Source organism: Schistocerca nitens, chromosome 5, assembly GCF_023898315.1.
Source record: "Schistocerca nitens isolate TAMUIC-IGC-003100 chromosome 5, iqSchNite1.1, whole genome shotgun sequence".
In the NCBI taxonomy this organism is placed as follows: domain Eukaryota; kingdom Metazoa; phylum Arthropoda; class Insecta; order Orthoptera; family Acrididae; genus Schistocerca; species Schistocerca nitens.
The window spans coordinates 506629454-506653463 of NC_064618.1; the positions used below are offsets into that span (position 1 = coordinate 506629454).

The 24010-nt window shown below is 39.3% G+C and overlaps 1 protein-coding gene across 2 annotated transcripts in view; it reads right to left on the minus strand.

The window, feature by feature from the left end:
• The window catches only part of LOC126260829 (cleavage and polyadenylation specificity factor 73), a 73164-nt gene that overhangs the window by 23542 nt on the left and 25612 nt on the right, over nt 1-24010 (minus strand). For both annotated transcript variants that reach the window (XM_049958216.1, XM_049958218.1), the window contains 4 exons: nt 23648-23798; nt 18306-18481; nt 17923-18228; nt 14770-15031 (listed from right to left, as the gene is read on the minus strand). In XM_049958216.1, coding sequence (XP_049814173.1) covers nt 14770-15031; nt 17923-18228; nt 18306-18481; nt 23648-23798 — 895 coding nt within the window. The remainder of the gene's footprint in view (nt 1-14769; nt 15032-17922; nt 18229-18305; nt 18482-23647; nt 23799-24010) is intronic.

Here is a 24010-nt window from a genome sequence, read left to right on the forward strand (position 1 = left end):
ATGTAGAACAATGAAATTTCTGGCAGTTTCCACACTAAAAACCGGCACGTGCAGGGATGCCAACCGCATTTCGTTCGAACATACCATTGTTCCAAAATAACGAAAGTTCTGGAATTTTTTGAACAGACCTCATATACACCAAAGCAGTAATGGTTGAACTAAAACAAAGGGTCAGGTGTGGAACTGAAATTCAAGGAGAAAGGATATCAATGATCGCTGATGACAATGCTATCCTTAGTGAAAGTGAAGAAGAATTACATGAGCTGCTGAACGAGATGAACAGTCAAATGAATACAGAATATGAATTGAGAATAAACTGAAGAAAGCTGAAAGTAATGAGAAGTAATAGAAATGGGAACAGTGGGAAACTTAACATCACGATTAATGGTCACAAAGTTCAGAAATTCTGCTACCTATGCAGGAAGCCTAAGCAATCGGAGCAAGGACATCAAAAGCAGACTAACACTGGCAAAAAGGGCTTTCCTGACCAAGAGAAGTAAACTAGTATCAAATATAGGCCTTAATTTGAGGAAGAAATTTCTCAGAATGTATGTTTGGAGCACAGTGAAACGTGTACTGTGGGAAAATTGGAACTGAAGAGAATCAAAGCATTTGAGATGTGATGCTACAGACCAATGTTGAAAATTAGGTGGGCTGATGGGATGAGAAATGAGGAGGTTCTGCGCAGAATCAGAGAGGAAAGGAATATGTGGAAAACACTGACATGACGAAGGGACCAGATGGCAGTTGTTAAGCCATCAGGGAATTATTTCCATGGCACTGGAGGGAGCTACAGAGGATGAAAACTGTAGAGAAAGACGGAGACTGGAATACATCCAGCACATAGCTGATGACATACGATGCAAGCGCTACTCTGAGATGAAGAGGTTGACGCAGGACAGGAATCTGTGGCAGACCGCATCAAACCAGTCACAAGACTTGTGACTAAAGAAAAATAACTGAGGAAAGTACCAGCTTGTAGGGTGCACCTGTGGTGTGGTACTGATTAAATTTATTTCACTGTGCCTTATGCAAAGCATAATTTCTGTATGCATGTGCGTCTAGATACGTGGTAAGATGGCACATTTTTTAAGTGAATTACCGGTCTAATTATGTAGTTGTGTTTGCATCTTTTAGGTAAGCTATTTAAATTGGGTGGTTTGGAATTCTTTTGTGCCATAATTTTGCTTGAACTTTTGTGATATCAATTTTGAAGATTTATTTATTTATTTATTTTTTCATAGAAGTTCCTGTGTGTTTCCTTGGTATCTCATGGTGAGATCAGTGGTGAGGACACAAAAATGTCGACACACAAAAATCAATTTTCATTACCAATGTAATTTTGAGGTGAGCAATTGAAAGAAACTGAACAATGTGCACATGTTATTGTTTTTAAGCCTAACACAGATAAAGAACCATGAACATTGTACAATATTTTACAGCAATAAATTTGAATAACACAAGATGACACATTGGTCTCAAAACTATTCATGATAAATAAATAAGAAATACTTTCTGTTTTATCACACACAGTTAAAAAACAAATTTAATTTGCAAACAAGGTAAAAAACAGCAACAAGAGTGCTCAACTCAGGCAAATTGATACTGAATAGAAGTTTGGACAGAACTAGGTAGTATTGATTCTGCTGCGACTATAAATACCTCAATGGCCGTGTGATTACTGAAGCGTATCCAATACCATATATAATGGAAACCCTTAATAACTTGGGGCAATGTAGGTATTTGTTCACTATAGATCAGGCAGTGGCAGTCAACATCTGGAAGGACAATAGAGTTGCTTGGGGCCATTACCAGTATTGGTGCATTTTTTTTCCAAAAATGCATCTGCCACATTTCAACAGCTGTTGGACACAGGATATTCAAGCTGACACAGTGTATAGTGTATTTAGATGATATTATTGTATTTGCTGCAAATATGAAAGAGCATGTACAAAAGTTGCGGGAAGTTCTGAGAGACAGCTTTCAGCACACTTAACTCTTAGTGTAGGAAATCGTCATTTTGCACTGCAAAAAGTGAATTACTTGGGACATGTAATTAGCTAAGATGGAGTAAGAACAGATCCAACGCTGAATGCTGTATGAAGTTTCCCCAACACCTCAGACAGACAAGAAATTACAGTCATTTTTGGAGATAGCAGATTAATCTAGGAAACTTGTCCCATGGTTTGTTGAAATAGCACAAGCTCTCATGTACTTTCTAATGAGAGGTGTGCAGTTCCTTTGGACACTGGAGTGCAAAAGACATTTGAACAATTAATGGAATTAATATCAACTTCCTGGTTACAAGAAAGAGCTGATTTCATTACATGAAGCTAACGGTCATGTGGTAATTTGTGTTTTTAGAAGAGGTACAAGCTAAGGAACATCGTCACTTATGCATCACAGCAATTGAGTAAAAATGACAATTGCTCTACAAGAGAACAGATGTCAAGCTGGATATACAGTGTTACATACTTCTGCAGCTATTTGCACGGGAAAAAATTGAAAGCATTGACAAATCACACAGCACTGAAGTGGTTATTGGGATTGAAGGATCTGTTGAGTAGACTTACATGATGGTTGTTGGAACTGAGCAAGTTCAATTTTGAAGTAGTTCATAAACCTGATAACAGGTACTCTAATGCAGATGGCATTAACAGAAGATTGGTGTAATATGTACACTATGTCATAGCACTACAAAGTGACACAGAGCACAAATCGTTGATGTGGATTGCAAACTATCTGCAACACATCCACAGATCACCATTCATGATGGTGTATTTATTAGGTAAGACACATGTTTTAGGTGTCAGAAAATGGTTTCTCTCACACTGTGAGCAGAAGTATTGACTCAAGTACATGACTGCATGTTATGTGGTCATGGAAGGCATAAAACCATGGACCAATGAACAGCCGAAAATTACTGGTGGAGAACACAGACACAAGATGTAAAGCAGTATGTTAAAGACTGCATGCTACGTGCACAATGAGCAGAACTAAGCCATCAGTGTGTGACACTACAGAGTTTGCCGAAAGCTAGTAAACCTTTCAAAAGGATCAGGGTGGGCATTTTAGGATCCTGAGCTAATAACAAGCATCAAACCAGATACACAGTTTAGTGAATACAGGGCTGTCGTAGTGAGATTGGATATTGTAGCTCCCAAATCTTCCAAAAGTAGACAAAAAATACACCTATTCTAAAAAAGCAGAAAAAAATTCATTCGAAGCCTTCCTGAGAGAGAACCTCCACTCCTTCCAATTTAACAATGTAAGTGCAGACAAGAGATGGCTTGAATTCAAAGAAATAGTATCTACAGCAACTAATAGATTTATACCACATAAATTAACAAACATTGCAGTTGATCCCCCTTGGTACACAAAATGGGTCAGGATGTTGTTGCAGAAATAACAAAGAAAGCATGCCAAATTTAAACAAACACAAAATTTCCAAGATTGGCAAACTTTTACAGAAGCTCAAAATTTAGTGCAGACATCAATGTGAGATGCTTATAATAATTTCCAAAATGAAACTTTATCTCGAAACCGGGCGAAGATTCTGTAAAAGTGTGCTAGCTGCAAGACACAGTCGATGTCTTCTCTGCATGATAGCAATGGAAATACTATTGATGATAGTGCTGTGAAAGCAGAGTTACTAAACACAGCCTTTCAAAATTGTTTCACTAAAAAAGACGAAGTAAATATTCCAGAATGTGAATCAAAAACAGCTGCCAACATGAGTAACTTAGAAACAGACACCCCCGGAGTAGTGAAGCACTTAGTAAAACCAAGTCTTCTGGTCCAGACTGTACACCAATTAGGTTCCTACAGCTGATGCAATAGCTCCATACTTAACAATCATACACAACCGCTCGCTTGATAAAAGATCTGTACCCAAAAACTGGAAAGGTGCACAGGTCACACAGATAGTCAAGAAAAGTAGAAGGAGTTATCCACTAAATTACAGACGCTTATCATTAATGGCAGTATGCAGCAGGATTTTGGAATGTATAGTATGTTTGAACTTTATGAATTACCTCAAAGAGAACGGTCTACTGACGCACAGTCAACACGGATTTAGAGAACACTATTCTTATGAAACACAACTAGCTCTTTACATACACGAAGGGTTGAGTGCTATTGACAAGGGATTTCAAATTGATTCCATATTTCTAGATTTCCAAAAGGCTTTTGACACTGTACTGCACAAGTGGCTTGTACTGAAATTGAGTGCTTATGGAATATTGTCTCAGTTACGTAACTGGATTTGTGATTTCCTGTCAGAGAGCTCACAGTTCGAAGTAATTGATGGAAAGTCATCGAGTAAAACAGAAGTGACTTCTGGTGTTCCCCGAGGTAGTGTTATAGGTCCTCTGCTGTTCCTTATCTACATAAATGATTTAGGAGACAATCTGAGTAGCCGTCTTAGGTTGTTTGGAGATGATGCTGTCATTTATCGTCTAGTAAACTCATCAGAAAATCAAAACAAGTCGTAAAACCATTTAGAAAAGATATCCGAATGGTGCGAAAATTGGCAATCCCTAAATCACGAAAAATGTGAAGTCATCCATATGAGTTTTGCAAGAAATCCATTAAACTTTGGTTACACAATATATCAATCTAAAGCCCATAAATTCAACTAAATACCTAGGAATTACATCATCATCATCATCATCCTCATTTAAGACTGATTATGCCTTTCAGCGTTCAGTCTGGAGCATAGCCCCCCTTATAAAATTCCTCCATGATCCCCTATTCAGTGCTAACATTGGTGCCTCTTCTGATGTTAAACCTATTACTCCAAAATCATTCCTATTACTCCAAAATCATTCTTAACCGAATCCAGGTACCTTCTCCTTGGTCTGCCCCAACTCCTCCTATCCTCTACTGCTGAACCCATGAGTCTCTTGGGTAACCTTGCTTCTCCCATGCGTGTAACATGACCCCACCATCTAAGCCTGTTCGCCCTGACTGCTACATCTATAGAGTTCATTCCCAGTTTTTCTTTGATTTCCTCATTGTGGACACCCTCCTGCCATTGTTCCCATCTATTAGTATCTGCAATCATCCTAGCTACTTTCATATCCGTAACCTCAACCTTGTTGATAAGGTAACCTGAATCCACCCAGCTTTCGCTCCCATACAACAAAGTTGGTCGAAAGATTGAACGGTGCACAGATAACTTAGTCTTGGTACTGACTTCCTTCTTGCAGAAGAGAGTAGATCGTAGCTGAGCGCTCACTGCATTAGCTTTGCTACACCTCGCTTCCAGTTCTGTGAGAATATGCATCCTAAGTACTTGAAACTGTCCACCTGTTCTAACTTTGTTCCTCCTATTTGGCACTCAATCCGTTTATATCTCTTTCCCACTGACATTACTTTCGTTTTGGAGATGCTAATCTTCATACCATAGTCCTTAAATTTCTGATCTAACTCTGAAATATTACTTTGCAAACTTTCAATCGAATCTGCCATCACAACTAAGTCATCCGTATATGCAAGACTGCTTATTTTGTGTTCACATATCTTAATCTCACCCAGCCAGTCTACTGTTTTCAACATATGATCCATAAATAATATGAACAACAGTGGAGACAGTTTGCAGCCTTGTCTTACCCCTGAAACTACTCTGAACCATGAACTCAATTTACCATCAACTCTAACTGCTGCCTGACTATCCATGTAAAGACCTTTAATTGCTTGCAAAAGTTTGCCTCCTATTCCATAATCTCATAGAACAGACAATAACTTTCTCCTAGAAACCCGGTCATATGCCTTTTCTAGATCTATAAAGCATAGATACAATTCCCTGTTCCACTCATAATACTTCTCCATTATTTGCCGTAAGCTAAAGATCTGGTCCTGACAACCTCTAAGAGGCCTAAATCCACACTGATTTTCATCCAATTGGTCCTCAACTAATACTCGCACTTTCCTTTCAACAATACCTGAGAAGATTTTACCCACAACGCTGATTAAAGAGATACCTCTGTAGTTGTTACAATCTTTTCTGTTTCCATGTTTAAAGATTGGTGTGATTACTGCTTTTGTCCAGTCTGATGGAACCTGTCCCGACTCCCAGGCCATATCAATTATCCTGTGTAGCCATTTAAGACCTGACATTCCACTGTATTTGATGAGTTCCGACTTAATTTCATCCACCCCAGCTGCTTTATTGCACTGCAATTTATTGACCATTTTCTCCACTTCCTCAAATGTGATCCTATTTCCATCATCATTCCTATCCCATTCTACCTTGAAATCTGAAACATTACTGATCGTATTTTCACCTACATTGAGCAACTCTTCCCTCCATCTGCCCAAGGCATCCACAGGATTCACCAGCAGTTTTCCTGACCTGTCCAAAATACTTGTCATTTCCTTCTTACCTCCCTTTCGAAGACTGCTAATTACACTCCAGAATGGTTTTCCAGCAGCTTGACCCATAGTCTCCAACCTGTTTCCAAAGTCTTCCTGAGATTTCTTCTTGGATGCTGCAATTATCTGTTTGGCTTTGTTTCTTTCTTCAACATAACTTTCTCCGTCTACCTGAGTTCTAGTATGTAGCCATTTTCGATACGCCTTCTTTTTCCTTTTACAGGCTGCCTTGACTGTGTCATTCCACCAAGCTGTTTGCTTCATCCTGCTTTTACACACTACTGTTCCAAGACATTCTTTAGCCACTTTTCCAATGACTGTAATTGACTACATTCAATTAACTGGTACCTTTCTGAGATTGCTGTTATGTACTTGTGCCTGATTTCCTTATCCTGAAGTTTCTCCACTCTTCTCCTCCTACATATGGACCTGACCTCCTGCACTTTTGGCCTCACAATCCCAATTTCACTGCAGATTAAATAATGATCAGTGTCATCAAAGAATCCCCTGAATACACGTGTGTCCCTCACAGCCTTCCTGAATTCCTGATCTGTTATTATATAGTCAATGACAGATCTGGTTCCCCAGCCTTCCCAAGTATACCGGTGAATGTTCTTACGTTTAAAAAAGGAGTTTGTGATTACTAAGCCCATAGTGGCACAGAAATCCAAGAGTTGTTTCCCGTTCCTGTTCGCCTCCATATCCTCTCCAAATTTACCCATAACCTTTTCATCCCCTCCTGTTCGATTTCCAATCCTGGCGTTAAAATCACCCATGAGCAGAACACTGTCCTTGTCCTTTACTCTAACAACTACATCACTGAGTGCCTCATAAAAACTATCCATCTTATCCTGATCTGTCCCTTCACAATGCGAATATACTGACACAATCCTAATTTTCTTGTTAGACACTGTCAAATCTATCCACATCAGTCGTTCGTTTACATACCTTATTGCAACTACGCTGGGTTCCATTTCTTTCCTGATGTAAAGCCCTACGCCCCATTGTGCTATTCCTGCTTTGACTCCTGACATGTAGACCTTGTATTCTCCCACTTCCTCTTCTTTCTCACCCCTTACCCGAATGTCACTAACAGCTAAAACGTCCAGCCCCATCTTACTTGCAGCCTCTGGCAGCTCTACCTTCTTCCCAGAGTAGCCCCCATTGATATTAATAGCTCCCCATCTCATTACCATTTGTTTGCCAAGTCGTACCTTAGGAGTCCCTGGTTTGTCAGTTAGAGGTGGGACTCCGTCACCTCCAAAGGTCCGAAGCATTTTGCTCTGATTAGGAATTACAATTGCAATTAAAAACAATTTAAGTTGGAAAGAAAACACAGAAAATGTTGTGGGGAAGGCAACTCAAAGACTGTGTTTTATTGGCAGAACACTTTGAAAATGTTACAGATCTAATTATGAGACTGTCTACACTACACTTGTCCGTCCTTTTATGGAGTACTGCTGCATGGTCTGGTATCCTTACCAGATACGATTAATGGAGTATGTTTGTTTTGAACAGTAGTGCTGCTGACAAGATGACTCTTGTGTATGATGTTATTTTTATATATTTGACTATGCTGGCTCTGATTTCGTGTTTAAAATTTGATGATGCTACTATGGCTCCAGTATATTAGGACATGTTTTTATAAAACAGATCTGAAGATGGTCATTATAGACCAAAACTGGTAGTCTGATGACAAAAATTTGTGGCCATATATTTGGGTCGTTGTTCAATTCGTGACCATGTTGCAGCTTGTGATACATCGAGAAAGTTCAAAGAAGAGCAGCACATTTTACGGAATAAGGGAGATAAGTGTCATGGACATGATTCCTGGGTCCAAGGTCCATATTGGGTTATTGAGAAGACCTGGGCAGTGAATGTCAAACTACAGTTGCCTAAATGCACAATCCCCTCAAAAAAGAGAGAGAGAGAGAGAGAGAGAGAGAGAGAGAGAGAGAAAGAAATCACACACAGCCAAGCACAAGCTGCATGCACAGCTCCATATGCATTAAGGTCATGAAATAAGTAGTAGTATATTAAGATGTTTATATTTTCTTTAGGTGTATTTATTACATTGTATACCACAGAAACTGAAGTGTGTGGATTTTTTGCAAATGATAAATGAAGTAGTTGTCGGATTTCAGGTATTAATGACAATGTGTGCAGAAAAGAACCAATGATAGGTTAACAGTTTGATGTCATTGTGGGGATAGGTAATGGTTTTTTTTTTCTTGGCATGTTGTGTATACAGATCACTTAGATCAATTTCCATTTTGTTGCCATAACTCAGGAGTCACTAGGTTACAAAAGAATGTCAGATGATGGGAGTAGAATATATTATTCTTTTGTGAGGAATTTAATTATGGGTGTTGTTTGTATATGATGGACTTATACTGAGGACGGGCATGATTACAGCATCCTTCCGGCATGTAGCATCACCAGCAAGGGTCATCATAGGGCGCATCATAATTTTGGCACTGTTGCAATGTACAGCTGCAAAGGGGTGAGCACCTTGCAGAAGCGACCACTGGAGCGAGGTATACTTCTTTCCAGACAGGGAGAGATCATCCTAACCAGTTATTAGTGAATGTTAAAACTAACTTATAATGCAGGGGAAATGAGAAACAAGGTACAAAGGACGGAATAAGTTTTCTCAAAACTACACCTTGACGCCAGCAAGAAGGAGAGTACTGAGTACTGTGACTCTCTTACCAATGTCTCCATGAGATGATGGATGCAAGGTGGTTAGATGCAGGAGGTTCATTACTGATAACAGTATTAAGGACCACAGACACCAACGATATATGGGAACCCAACAAACATTTGAGTGCAAGTATAGGGGGAAGCGGAAGGTACTTCAGCTCCAATGGAATAAAATGAGACACAACTAACAAATCTAGAGCGAGGAGTTCTGAACAATATCTGAATGCTATAAGGGTTAACAGCAGAACTAACTAGTTGCATAAGAATAGCCAGAAGAATGGAAAACCAGTAATTAGGTATACTACAAACCTGGTTAAACCACTGGACAACAGGAAGCCATACGCAACATGGTGCACAGACAATTCCGTAGCTTGTTGGCACTGAGATAGTTTCTCAACAGCCGACGTAAGGCACGAGAAGAGCTGTTGGCTATGCTAGAGTTCATTATACCACCAGATGAGGAAACCCTACCAGTACTTTATCACCTTGTGACAGTACTGACTGTGCTCATCTTCATGTGCTAGTCCAGTTCCAAGTGGCAAGCAGCAATGACCCATACAATTGTTATGCAATTCATCCATACACAGTGAGAGAGGTGACTCTGAGAAAATTCATGCAAGTCAGTACAAAAGAGGTACCGCTGGTTTTGCCAGGAAGAAAGAAACGTGCGCTGATACTGACTGCTGAACTTTTTTAGTGCCAATTAGAGCAAGTAACCACATGCCCAGCACAAGTGATTCAATCTGCCACAGGAGCAAGTGAGGTACAATTATTCTTCGGAGGAACAGGAACGGAAGGATACCTGTGAGGCATCCTGGCACCATAATCCTATTTCCAGAAAGCAGGTTTACACTGGATATATTCTGTGCACATTCCAGTAGTGGTTAGTTATCACGAATTGTTATGAGATGGGGTGACCTAAGTGTATGGAACGGTTGGCATTGTAATGTAGCAGCATATTGGTAAACAATGTGATTTGTATTACTTCATGTCCAACTTTCCACCTTCCAGCAACCATAACAGGAGTTATGATTTTAAACTAATATATTTTCTGCTACACTGGCCTGACAAACTTTTCCCCAAAAACCTGATCTTAACTCTCTGGATACACTAATAGCAACACAGAAGGAGCATCTTAGTGTTCAGAAAATGCTTCAGCACATGCAACAACAGCACTGTAATTACTAATACAAAGTTGAGGCAATAGGCGTTTCAATCTAGGAAACCATCTTTATTTTGACTCACATTGGTGCAGCTGATTTTTTTCTTTATGGCAGAAAACTTCCTGTACGCCATATGCTGACAGTGTGGGTCACCCTTAGCAAATAGTTAGTGTACATTGTAATTGAGATTGGAACAGCAAAAGAGGAACCTGAATGAAAATGGTACTAATGGTAAAAATGTATTATATACTACAACAACAATATCAGGAAAGATATCATAATGTTGTTGTTATTTCATCCTGAACTTCCCACTGTTTGGTTAAGATGTACTGTAAGTGATTTTCGGATATAATGCCAATCTGCGTTCCAGTGAACCAGATACTCCTAAAAGGAGGAGTGTTTGCAACAGCCTTTCAAATTGATGATCGTAATCTACTGCCTGGGGACGAGGCTGGAACACTGTCAGCGCAGTATAGTATGAAGGTCAGACTTTAACAGTGGTGGTCCGGATTACACTGTGTCTGCACCTGATACTGCACTACTTTGTGTTCTATGCATTAAAAAATGATGTCCTGTCACAAAAGGTCAGGTTGAGCGGCCATAAATACCATCCAGTCCAGCTATACAGTACCTGTCATCCTCCACAGTCAACTCTGAGAAGTGCTCCACACCAGTCATCGACCTGATGTGGGTCATCCTGCCTAACTACAACTCAGTGCTGCCTCTGCTGGCTGTGGGTCGATGGGTTGTGCCTAGTCCTGATGCTGCCAGGAGCTGAACTGGTACATTTCACCTGGGAGCCATCTGCTGGCTGACTTCATCCAACTTCAGGGCACATACCCAGGCGTCCATGGTTTGCAGCCCACATTCATGCGGCATCCACACCTGACTTGGTGCCAAGCCATTGCCTGCCCTGTGTGTACACAATCTGCAACCACCGGTTTGAATCAGCTGGTCGCTCACATGGGATCTCACATCAGGAGGTCCTTAGTTTGAAGCCACTTTCAGGTGCCTCCAGCACTGGCAGTCAGCTGGTCAAGCATTTGTGCCAAACTGTGTTACCAGGTTACTTCCGAGTTTGCTGCCATGGTGGGCATGTTGTCTGTTCTATCTGATGCAGCTCTACAGGCCTGCTAACAAACTGACTACACTTCTACACCATGGCATACCTGTCAGGCTTGGTGACTCTGTCCACTGGCCATCACCTGCTGTTGTGTACTGAGCTAAGTAAGCAACGAAATCCAGAACTAGCCCACACCTCTGGGCTCAGACCAGTGTGGGTGGGGGTGGGGGGTGGGAACAGAAGAAGAAGAAGAAGAAGAAGAAGAAGAAGAAGAGCTTCCAACTGCTGGACAAATTTTGATCAATAAACTTATTCTCGTTTTATAATCGTGCTAGTGATTCCATGATGGCCAACCACCTGGTTCTACGTACCTGCTGCACTGGCAACCACCCTGCTATGTATTCATGACCTGCAGCATGGCCAATAAACACTAGAGCCGTCCTGACCCCACTACAACATGAATGGTCACCACCAAACTGTGACCAACCGATTGCTGAGTCTATTACTCAGCTCGATGTGCCCTGGATATTCTGGTTAATAATACACCTTTACCAGGGTGACAATACACTTCTTCCTGGCTGAAAGTACATTTTTTCCACGTTAAGTGACAATATACTTTCCCTTGGTGCTGTAAAATTTATCAGTTGTTAGAACGGTGAAGGATTTATACACTGGCATGCAACTCCCCGGTACTTTAGAAAACACAACCCAGCAAAAAAAAAGCATGTTTGAGAAAGATCTTTGATGCACGGCAACATTCATGCAGCATATTTTTGTATTATGAAAGTATAAACACAAGCATGCTAGCTTCCGAAGCACTGAAATTGAATGGCAGTGTGATTTTGTCAGTCAATTGTAGCTCGTGTCATGTGCTCTCATTAGCCAATGACAGCATATATTCAGAGCATAAGAAACATGACGTAGTCACACCATAGCAACATCACTGTTAAGTAGCGTGAAAGCACAAACAGAAAAAGTTAATGGTTTAAATTAATGTACAAACAGCATTAGCACGAGAAAAGTTAAGCTTTCACATACAATATTGGCAATCACGAATTTTATGCTGTCCCCCCCCCCCCCCCCCGAGGGTGTGGTTAGGAAGGATTCTAAGGGCACCAGCATAAATTGCAGCAGTTGAATATTTCTGACTAGCACGATTATAAATTTCACTGTTGTGCACTGAACATTTCCTGGGTTACGTGGTTGAATAACTTCAACTTTTACAGAGTAAAGCCAATTATGTGCAAAATTGCTCAAGAACACACTTCACCCCCCCCCCCCCCCCCACCAAGTATACAATAGGTATGCAAAAAAAAAAAAAAAAAAAAAAAAAAAAAAAAACAGAATAACATTGCTGTGGGTGAAGCTTGTGTATTGCGCATTTCTGGCATCAGGCATGTATAGCACAACTCACTGCCAGTTTCAGTGTCGCCTGTGTTGTCGACCTGGCTTTTTCTGTTCCTCTGTCATCTGCAGTGATTCTTTTTGCTAGCACTGTTTTGTTCTTGTTTCATTTCTTATGATCTGAGTTTAAGTGGACAATGTGCAGCTGTGAAATTTTGTTTTCTACTCAGTAAAAATGCTGCTGAAACTATTTTAATATTGAAAACAGTTCGCCAAGATGACATTATGGAAAAAAAAGTGTACAGGTGGTTTGCTAGATTTAAAAATGGCAACACTTTTGGTTCAGCGAATTTTAATGGAAGATTTGGGAATCAAAAGGGTTGCTGCCAAGTTTGTTCCTCGGGTTTTGACTGACAATCAAAAGGAATATTGAGTTGAAACATGTCGTGGTTTGAAACAACAGCTCGAAACTGATCCCGATTTTCTGTCAAAGGTCATTACTGGTGATAAGTCATGGTGCTATGGTTATGACCCCATCCAAAAAAATGTCATCAAGTCAAATCAAACATCAAAACAATGCTGCTCTGCTTTTTTGATGCTAAGAGAGCAGTTCGAACAGAGTTTGTTTCCCCAGGGCAGAATGTCAATCAAAAATTTTACTTGGAAGTTTTAAGAAGATTGCACAAAAATTTTGTAAAAAGGAAAAGATCTGATTTGTGGCAGATAGGCGACTTGTTCTTCCACCATGATAATGCCCCTGCGCACACAGACACCTCTGTTGACAGTTTTTGGCTAAAAACGGCATGGTTTTGCTGCCCCACACACCTTACTCACCTGACCTGGCTCTTTGCACTTATTCTTATTTCCACACATGAAAAGGGGATGAAAGGACACTGATTTGACAACGCTGAAGAAGTTGAGAAATAATGAGAGAGCAGATGGCAGCCATTTCTAAAGATGACTACAAAAAGTGTTTGAACAGTGGAAACACCAGTGGGATACATATATTAGTTGTAAATGAAAATATATAACTTTTAAAAAATAATTCCAGTTTTTTTGGATACCCTCTCGTAATTATACTTTCTGTCATCCTTGTTGCATAATTTGTAATCTATGAAAGAACTAAAATAAATATGACAAACTAATCTCAAAACTTGGTCTTTTATAGTGTGTGTTACCTTTTTTAGATGTATCAAACACAAATGTGCCAGTAAAATTGTAAATAATGGCATAAACGGTTGGTCTTCTGGGCCCGATATTTTTCTAAGTCGCTGGTCCTCAGTGTTATGTTTTGAATGAGAGTCTAACACCCTGTAATTTAAGCAATTCATTGCACATTCTCACACGTAACATAATTCATCTTGCATAAAAGGAAATTTATTTTGAAAGTAATGTTTCTGAAGTCACCATTCACAATATTTTCCTGCAACCTGCTATAAATGTAAACATTTGTGGCATCACACTCATCGAAATGTGGCCCCTGAGAAAGACACATTGAAAGCAGTTTGCTGTTATGAAGTATTGTGTAGTGTTTAACTTATTTTGCTGTCAGCAAAAGCTTGTATGTGCACTGTGTTTTGTTGTTGTAAATGGTGCATTTTCTTTGCAACTGAAGTTTTTTTTCGTTGTTATTCTCTTGTTTATGTTTTATTGCTGCATTATTATTCTGCAGTAGTGGGCCAAATTAAAATTTTTTGTTAGAGTATTAGTTCTTACCTGTCAAAATTACTAGAATTTAACTGAAAACTAAAATAATGAAAAATTCTTGTAATTTTAAAAACTTCCTGGACTTTTCCCAGATGAAAAAATTCCTGTTTTTTTCCGGATTTCCTAGAGTGAATACACCCTGTTCTCACAAAACAATTAGGGTGAATGTGGAGTTGGTTCCTCTGGCAAGGATAAGGCCAAGTTCTCTCCTCATCAAATCCAATAGTGCCATTTCTGTTTCATCTTAACTCTTTGTCAACTGGTCACGAAAATATGAGAAAAAAAACTGTTTTTCTTTACAAAGAATTCTCTTGTTAATTTGAAAAAAATTACACAGCACTAACAGTCTTCATCAAAGGAAAAGAAACTACTGGAACACATCAGAGCTTAGTAAAAAACTGAAGAACAACTTACTTGAGAGATCACATGGTGCTAACATATGGTAGTTAAAATTTCTTTTGACTAGAATGCCTGATAATTTATGTCCTGGCTTGGGCTTTTCCACAGCCAGCGTGCCCATGACCTTTGCAGTTTTTTCCCCTCTGAAGTACAATTCAACGGCGACAGTGTTTCGAGGATTGTGTATTTCCATTTTTGTACTGGGATCGTCTTCATATTCTCTCTGTAGAGCAGCTTTTAATCTGCTCATTTCATTCTGCTCTCCATGGACCAGCACCTAGAGCAGCGATATAGGTTTTGATGTCCAATTTGATATTTAACTTGTAAATAAAAGAAGCTAAATACTTAACAAGAATCAAAGGAAAATGCACAAATAACTCTATTTGAATGAATCAGCACTGTGGCATTCTGGGAGAATTCATACCTACTTCTATGTCTTAGAGGCATCTCAAGTGCAGTAAAATGACAGACTTTGAAACAATTAGCTAAACACCCCTAAGGTGTAGACTTTTTTCAGCTCAGATACTTCTCTTTCAGGCTTCTAGCGTGCAGAACTGTTTGCAGGGGACACTTAAGGCAAGTTCATGGTATGTTACAACAACTGTTCGCAGTTATGATTGTGTAATGCTACACATTTCTTACATACCCTCATAATGGATGGGAGTACTACCTTAAAATTGTATTTAATGAAAACCAGACAAAGCATGGTTTCAAACTGGAGAGTGGAATGTGCTATATGTGTTAAGTTACTACAAACAGTTTGTAACTTTGTTTTTGTGATGACTGCAGTGATGAGCCACAGAAGACAAGTGTGGGGGAAAAAATGTTTCAAACTACAACACAGAAATGGAAAAATCCTTACTATGCTACTAGACAGACTTTGATGCTTCTGCTGTGACGAACTAAAGCTGGATCCTCAAATACAGATGAAAGAGGATTTCTATTTTTATAACTTCTATTCTTCCTCATATATTGCATTTGGAGAGCATGACTCAGGATGAAGAAATTGAGCACCAGGATACTGTGTCAGCAAGAAGAGGTAGTCCCCCTCCGCCAAAAAAACACTGAAAATAAACAAGTTTTCAGAAACACAAACAAATGTGAAGTCTTATTTTATGAGCAGCACACCAGTTGTAAACTATTTGTTCTTTTGATTCATTTTAAGACTTTTATTTATTCTCTATGTTCAGAAAACAAATTGTTAAGCCAGGAACATCAAAAAGATCAAGAGAAAAACTATGGCAAGTATGTGACAAACTTTAAGAAAGAGGGAGAGAGTATTACGGAGTACTAAATGGATTGTATTCATAAAATTTAAAAAAAAGAAGTAGCTCCACCATTGGGATAGATGTGCAAGCACATGAAAAAATTGGCACACAAAAGAATTGTCTCTCTTTGGTACAACTGCATTTCACATACTGGGCCTCAAACAGGTAGGATTTTCCTGATTGCTGAGCATTGAAATGGTTTCAAACCAACTAATTTTTTGTTTAATAGCTGAGAGCACAATGTAACACATTCTTTTTATAGAATGTTCATGAAAATCAAATACTGTCAGCATACGGTTTAGTTATATATTATCTTGATGGCCACCACTCTTGCTGACATAATATTTACATTCTTGTTTACAGTTAAAGCTACAAGCTGTTTTGTAGCGACGTATATGACTATTCCCAATAGAAACTGTTAACTCTGTTTGTTTAAAATAAGTTATCCTGAAGACAATTGAAGTCAAAAACTATAAAAATGATCTAAACCTGGTGGACTAATTTCACACTTCAAATTACTTTAAAAGCAGAAAGAAACTGAAAGGTTTCCTGATGAATCTATGAAGTAAACATATGTCACATTAAAACGGTACCCATCTGACAATCAAATACAAATCTCTTGTTAAGGGAGCCATTTACCACTGGGCTGTGCATAGAAGTAATATGAACTAAAGCAGAAATTTGATCTTAAACTTATTTTCCAATTCCACTTAACACCTTCTGCTACACGTGTAGTACCAAACCTGCTGTGTCAAAAGATACTGTAGTGAATACCAGGATTGCCTGTGGTTAAGTTACAATGCAAAATTTATTTCTTATTCAGTAATGAAATGTACATTAATGGGAATCTCTGAAGTCCTGACTGTTATATTAATGGTAATTAAAATGGAGAGGTAAAAAATGCATAAAGCATCAGTAACATGCTGACATTAGTAAATTTGCCTAAAATTTCTAGTCATAAAATTGCCAAACAATAGAAAATCCAGGATAGAATAATGTCAATATTATGAAAAGGATAGTTGCTGCTCACCATATATGCTGAGCCACAGATAGGCACAACAAAAAGACTGTCAAACAAAACTTTTGGCTAAACAAGCCTTCATCAGAACAGATAACACACACAAATGCAACTCACACACAGATGACCACAGTCTCTGGCTGCCAAGGCCAGATTGGCCAGGCAGTGTAGCCTTGGCAGCCAGAGGCTGTGGTCATGTGTGTGTGTGTGTGTGTGTGTGTGTGTGTGTGTGTGTGTGTGTGTTGTCCATTCTGATGAGGGCCCGTTTGGCTGAAAGCTTTGTTTGGTAGTCTTTTTGTTGTGCTCATTCGCAACTCAGCATCTAGAGTATTATCACATAATTATCAGGCAGAGGTGGGCATTATTTGGACAAATTTCTATTCAGATAATTATTCAAATAAAATAATTATTTGTGAATAAATTGTTCCCAGATAAAGAGAGAATTTCTCTTTGCGAAAATGCATAAGCAATTGTTAATTATCGGTCACAATTTAACAAACAAAAAACATATACAACTTCTGCATTTACTTTGCTTACTTCTCGATTAGCACACATTTGTGTATAGTCAGTGTTTTTCCTGTGCCTCAGAACAATATCTGTTTGATAGAGTGGAGCTAGTTGGTTTTTTGGTCTGGTTCCAGTACACAAACTTTTTTTTGGTCACTTATCAATTATTTCACCTCCAGCAATAATTTGTTGATTAAAAAACTGCCTCCCATCAGGCAGGCCGCTCGCCGGGTGCCGGTCTTTCGATTTGAACCCGGGCCCAGAGGATTGGCAATCCGTCACGCTGACGATTCGGCTACCGGGGCCGGGCACACTTAAAATGAACACAAGAGATTCAAAATTTTGCCTAATTAGTAAATCAAAACAAGTACTAACCACATGTGGTGGCTTCAAAATCCTGATAAATTCACTGGTCTGCTGATAGTCAGTATGAGCAGAGAATGAAATGTAATCGACAGACATTTTAAGAGGCAATTTCTGTCCAGACATTGTAGAGATCTCCTCTGGCTCAGATAGTATTGTTTTAGCCAGGGTACCTTCCACACAATAGCCAGCAATAATGACACCATTCTTTGAATCAGTGCACCATGATTCAAATAGTTCTCTTGATAGCCCACTCTGCATCATACCAGGTGAAGCCATGACAACACATGGACCAATATCCTCAAAATGGTCAATTCCCTAAAAAAAATTTACAAAATAAATAAATGCATGGATTTAATTAGCACACCAATTAGTGCATTCAGTGAAAAACTTACCTTCAAATTTGAAATATGTTTAAATACAAAAGGATTATTGATAGCAATCTGTCTTCGAATTTTATCGTTCATTGCATTGACATAGGTTTGGTAAACTGCCATGCATTTCTTTGCCAATGAAGATGCATAGTAAATTGGAATATCATGGAGCTCAGTATGCTGACTCCAATATTCATCTGGAAAGTAAGCCAGACTACAGTAAACACGTACAATGCAGGAAAAAGTGTGAAAGAAAAATGAGGCATTTTAATTTTCATTAGTGACATTAGCATTACACACTTTCAAATTTGGTAACATTAAACTTAATTAAGTAGGTGAAAAAATTTCAGGTGTTATAAATCCTTTTCATGCCACCACTGAACTGCAGATAGTGTCATCCCCCTTTTCTTTAAATGATTACCAACTAACACTTCCAGTGCTTTTTAAAAAGAAAGAAAGAAATTGCTTGTCATTTACTATCATATTGTAAACAAAAATTTAAGTAGAATAATTAATTAACTTCAAACTTTTAGCTTTTATGACTGAAGAGAAAATTTTGCATATAAAGTTGAGAGCAGAAGTAGGGAAAGGAATACACATTAAAGTTTAACATCCCACAGCTGACAAACTCATTACAAATTGAATGTGTTATAATTCAATAACCACTGTGCCTCCTAGATTTGTGAGAGCAAGAGTGCAGTGAAACATATTACTAGTGAAATTATTTCTGGATGTGCCCAATATGAAATAATTTACAGATAAAATGGCTACTTAGTATTTACCTTTGGGAGGCAAATTTCTTAGTACTGCTAATATACATATAAAAGTACAAGAAACTATTCTAGCTTTTTGAGCTAATGGTTCCTCCCTACGGGAGAGAGGAATAAGCTGGGGTAGGTGAGAAAGGAAGGGTCAGGTCGGGCACTGTCACCTTAGGGTCTGAGTGACCTCCCGACCCTTCCTAAGATTCATCCACTCTCTCTCTTCCCTCCCCTGAGGAAGAAACTAAAAGTTCTGAAATCAAAACCTGTTTCTTGTACTTTTAAATGTGTCTATTGGCAGTATCAAGAAATTTACCTCCTGTAGCTTTTTGCTGCCTGAAGGTAAACCACTGACATAGTGTACAAATGCAAAACAATTGTTTCATGATCGTGGATCATTATCAAGTACGGTTCCAAATCAACTGAAAAATTTCATGATGACAAGATGTTGCAGAGTGAAGCTTTAATACTTTTAGGGCAGCAACGTTCTTCCATACAAATTCAAGTAAATGATTTGCTCTTTGTATTCCACTGTATCACTCTTTTACTTAAACTGTCCCATAATATACATCACCATGGGCAAAAGTATGCTGCCAACATCACCTTCAGACCACTTACATTATATGAGGATCACACAAATATATAAGGTGATTCAGCTAAGCTGTTCACCTAAAGTATTTCTGGAACCATATAAGATATCATAATACTGTTTCATCTGAATGAGCTGTGAAACAATCCTTATTAAACGTATAGTCTCTCCTCGTAGCCATATGAATTAAAAAAATATTGGTATCAACTCTGCTTTTCCAAGTGGAACTACGATAATTTATGCTGCCAGTATTGTAGTTCTAAAAGAGATGAATTCAATGGAGTTTCACTCTTTAAAATCCAATTACTAGTTCTTGACCAAGTACAATATTCACAACTTAGGATTTACCTGTTTCAAACATGAAACTGACTGCTGTCTTATGAGGAAGTTTGTGATTTCACACCAAAATAAGGAAATGTGTCATGTTGAACAATGAGGATACACGAGTAGTGCACTGTCGAAATACTGGTATAAAAGCGGCCGAGAGGAAATGCAGCCTTCATTCTGCCTGTATTGCTCACAAGTGTTGAGAGCTGGCTAGTGTGAAAAAACAAATGTCTTTCACAAACCAAGAGAAATTATATATGCTACTTCTTTATGGAGGATCTACAAGGAAAACTAAGAAAATAGTTGTGTTGTATGCTTGAAAGTATCCTGTAAAGTATGAATATATGGAGTCAACAATGCAGTTGTTTTATCCAGCAGACAATGGATCTTCTTCAGTCACATCATCGGTGAACAAGACATCCATTCATCTACTGCACAATGCATTAATATTTGTTTCTTTATCATCTGAGTTGTCAAAAGTAACTAAGTTAAGGCCACACTTCACGCACTCTTTGTAGACCACATACTGTATAGTAGTCAAATATCTGAATGCACAAAAATGCAATGTTGAAACCAAAGCTCACAAATGTCATAAACAGCAGTGTGTCAAATATCGCAAATCAGCAGTTCATGGAAAGTAAAAGATTCTTGTCTGACTCACTGGAGGTAAACATAAATTTCAAGAGTACTCACATGAGATTCACAGAAAACTTTTGATAGTGAAAGTGTTAGAGAGATTGTTCCTTTGTCTTTGCAATGAGGCACAAATACACTATGTGATAAAAAGTATCTGGACACCCACAAAAACATACTTTTTCATATTAGGTTCATTGTGTTGCAACCTAACGCCAGGTACTTCATATCTAGTCATTAGACATTGTGAGAAAGCTGAATGGGGTGCTCCGCGGCACTCATGGCCTTCGAACATGGTCAGGTGATTGGATGTCACTTGTGTCATACATCTGTACGCAAGATTTCCACACTCCTAAATATCCCTAGGTCCACTGTTTCTGATGTGATAGTGAATATGAAGGGACACATACAGCACAAAAGCGTACAGGCTGACCTCGTCTGTTGACTGACAGAGACCACCGACAGTTGAAGAGGACCGTAATGTGTACTAGCCAGACATCTATTTAGATCATCACACAGGAATTCCAAACTGCATTAGGATCCACTGCAAGAACGATGACAGTTTGACACGAGTTGAGAAAACTTGGATTTCATGGTCGAGCAGCTGCTCATAAGCCACACATCACGCCGGTAAATGCCAAACAACGCCTCGCTTGATGTAAGCAGTGTAAACATTGAACGACTGAACACTGGAAAAACGTTGTGTGGAGTTACGAATCACGGTACACAATGTGGTGATCTGATGGCACGGTGTGGGTATTGCGAATGCCCAGTGAACATCATCTGACAGTGTGTGTAGTGCCAACAGCAAAATTCGAAGGCGGTGGTGTTATGGGGTGGTTGTGTTTTTCCTGGAGGGGGCTTGCACCCCTCGTTGTTTTATGTGGCAATATCACTACACAGGCCTACAGTGATGTTTTAAGCACATTCTTGCTTCCCACTGTTGAAAAGCAATTCGGGGTTGGCGATTGCATCTTTCAAAATGATCGAGCACCTGTTCATAATGCACGGCTCGTGGTGGACTGGTTACATTAAAATAACATCCCTGTAATGCACTGGCATGCACAGAGTCCTGACCTGAATCCTATAGAACATATTTGGGATGTTTTGGAATGCCAACTTCGTCCCAGGCCTCACTGACCGACATCAATACCTCTCCTCAGTGCAGCACTCTGTGAAGAATGGGCTTTCATTCCCCAAGAAACCTTTCAGCACCTGATTGAACATATGCCTGCAAGATTGAAAGCTGTCATCAAGGCTAAGTGTGGGCCAACACCATATTGAATTCCAGCATTACCGATGAAAGGCACCACAAACTTGTAAGTCATTTTCAGCCAGGTGGTTGGATACTTTTGATCACATAGTGCACATGTCTGGAAATACAATTGCAGCAACTGGCTCTAGAGGAGGAGAAAGAGAGATTTCAAAGACAAGCTGTGGTGTGTCATGACAAGTATTTCCTACCAATGCTACAGTACAAAATGGACAAGTATGAAAAAATAATCTCACACAAAGGCAGAATTTCTGTATCAGCAAGAAATGCACCCATGACTTTTGGAATTCAAAAGGTTTGTTAAATAAAATGTTCTCTGGCTTCCATCCACGTCACGTGGTTAAAATTCCACAAGCTTACAACCAGCATTCCTTGACCATTGTCAATAGCTATTGTATATAAGGGGATACCAACAGCCCACTAACAGTTAGTGGGCTGTAGGTGTATCCCCTAATATACAATAGCTATTGCCTGCGAGTTCAAAGGTTCTCATAGCATCACCATAGTGCATTTGGGCATGCACTGAGTAGACATTCTATGTTCCTTCTTCAACTTCATGATCACTGTATGTCACATGCACTGAGCTGCAGGCTGCCGAGTCTATTAACGGTGTTATTGGTGATTTTTATTTCGATGGTTTTTTTAATTAAACAGTTCCAGAAGCCATCAGTGGAAGTCATGACTGAGGCTTCATCAAATCTGATTCGGAGACCATTTTATAGAGCATGCTCACCTAAAGTGGATTTTTCGGGATAACGCAGGTGACAAAACCTCCTATGTTCCTTTCTACGTTGTTCGACAGTGTGCACTGTTTGTCCGATGTAAGACTGGCCACATTTGCAAGGTATCTTGTTGACCCCAGGTGTTCTGACACTGCAGCTTCTTGAACTGGTTTTAGTAATTGCTTGATTTTTGTCTACACTATCCTGAAAAATCCACATTAGCTGAGTATGTTCTAAAAAATGGTTACTGGATCAAATATGATGAAACGTTTGTCGTGGCTAGCACTAACGGCTTCTCGGGCCGTGTAATTAAAGATGTCTTCGAAACGAAAATCACTGATAACATCCTAAACACAAACAGCAGCCTGCAGCTCAGTGCAGTAGTAGGATCCACCGATCATGAGGCTGAAGTGGGAGCACTGAAAGCTGAGTAAAACTATGTCCATAAGTGGTGATGCTGTCAGCACCAGTGATTTCACAACTGGTTGCTGGTGTACAGGACATACCAGTGGCCCACTGGCAGTCACACCACTTGACAATGGCCAAGGAGTGTTTGGTCAAAAGCTCGTGGAATTTTAACCACTTCATGTGGCTGGAAGCCTGAAAACACTCTGCATTCTTACAAAAGCAGTGTTGATCATCTATTTTATTCACAATGTACGACTTCGATTACAGCATACCACTACAGGAAGTTGGATGATGTGAAAGATTCTTGCCAAATAAACTAATATTTGTAACCTACTTTGTGCTTCCATACGGCAATGATGAGAACATAAAGGAGCCTTAATCACTAATAAACTCAATGGAATTTCCTGGATAGCCCAGCACAATCCTTGCAGTCCCTGTTTAATGCCATATGACTTTCACGTTTGAGCCACTGGAGGGAATGTAGATGGGGCTGCGGGGGAGGGGGGGGGGGGGGCATAATGATAAAGCATCTGAGCACATTACTCGTAACTGGCTTTTCCTTTGCACGGGAAGGTATCGAAAGCCAGGCTAACTGATTTAGAAAATTTATTTCTAGTGAAATATTTCAAGTAAAGAATATATTTTTTTACCTAAAATGAGAAGCAGCTCCTGTGCACGTCCCAGTGCGAACACTGGTATAAGGCAGCGTCCTCCCCTGTTCACAATGTCATGTACAAGTGCCGTAAAACGTCCCTCACGCTCTTCTCTCTTCTCATGAATGTGTGTTCCATATGTCGATTCCTGGTAATTGATTCCTCTTATTTATTTTCAAGTTTTTCACAAACAATACATACACAAACAAAAAACTCTAACACCGTCAATAGTATGAAATGGCTGCATAAAACTAGATTTCTTGGGAAAAACGAGTACACGAAACTCGATTTGAAGGTCAAATATATACAAGTTTAAACATATTTCCAGACATTACATACAACAAACCTTAGCAACTGTCA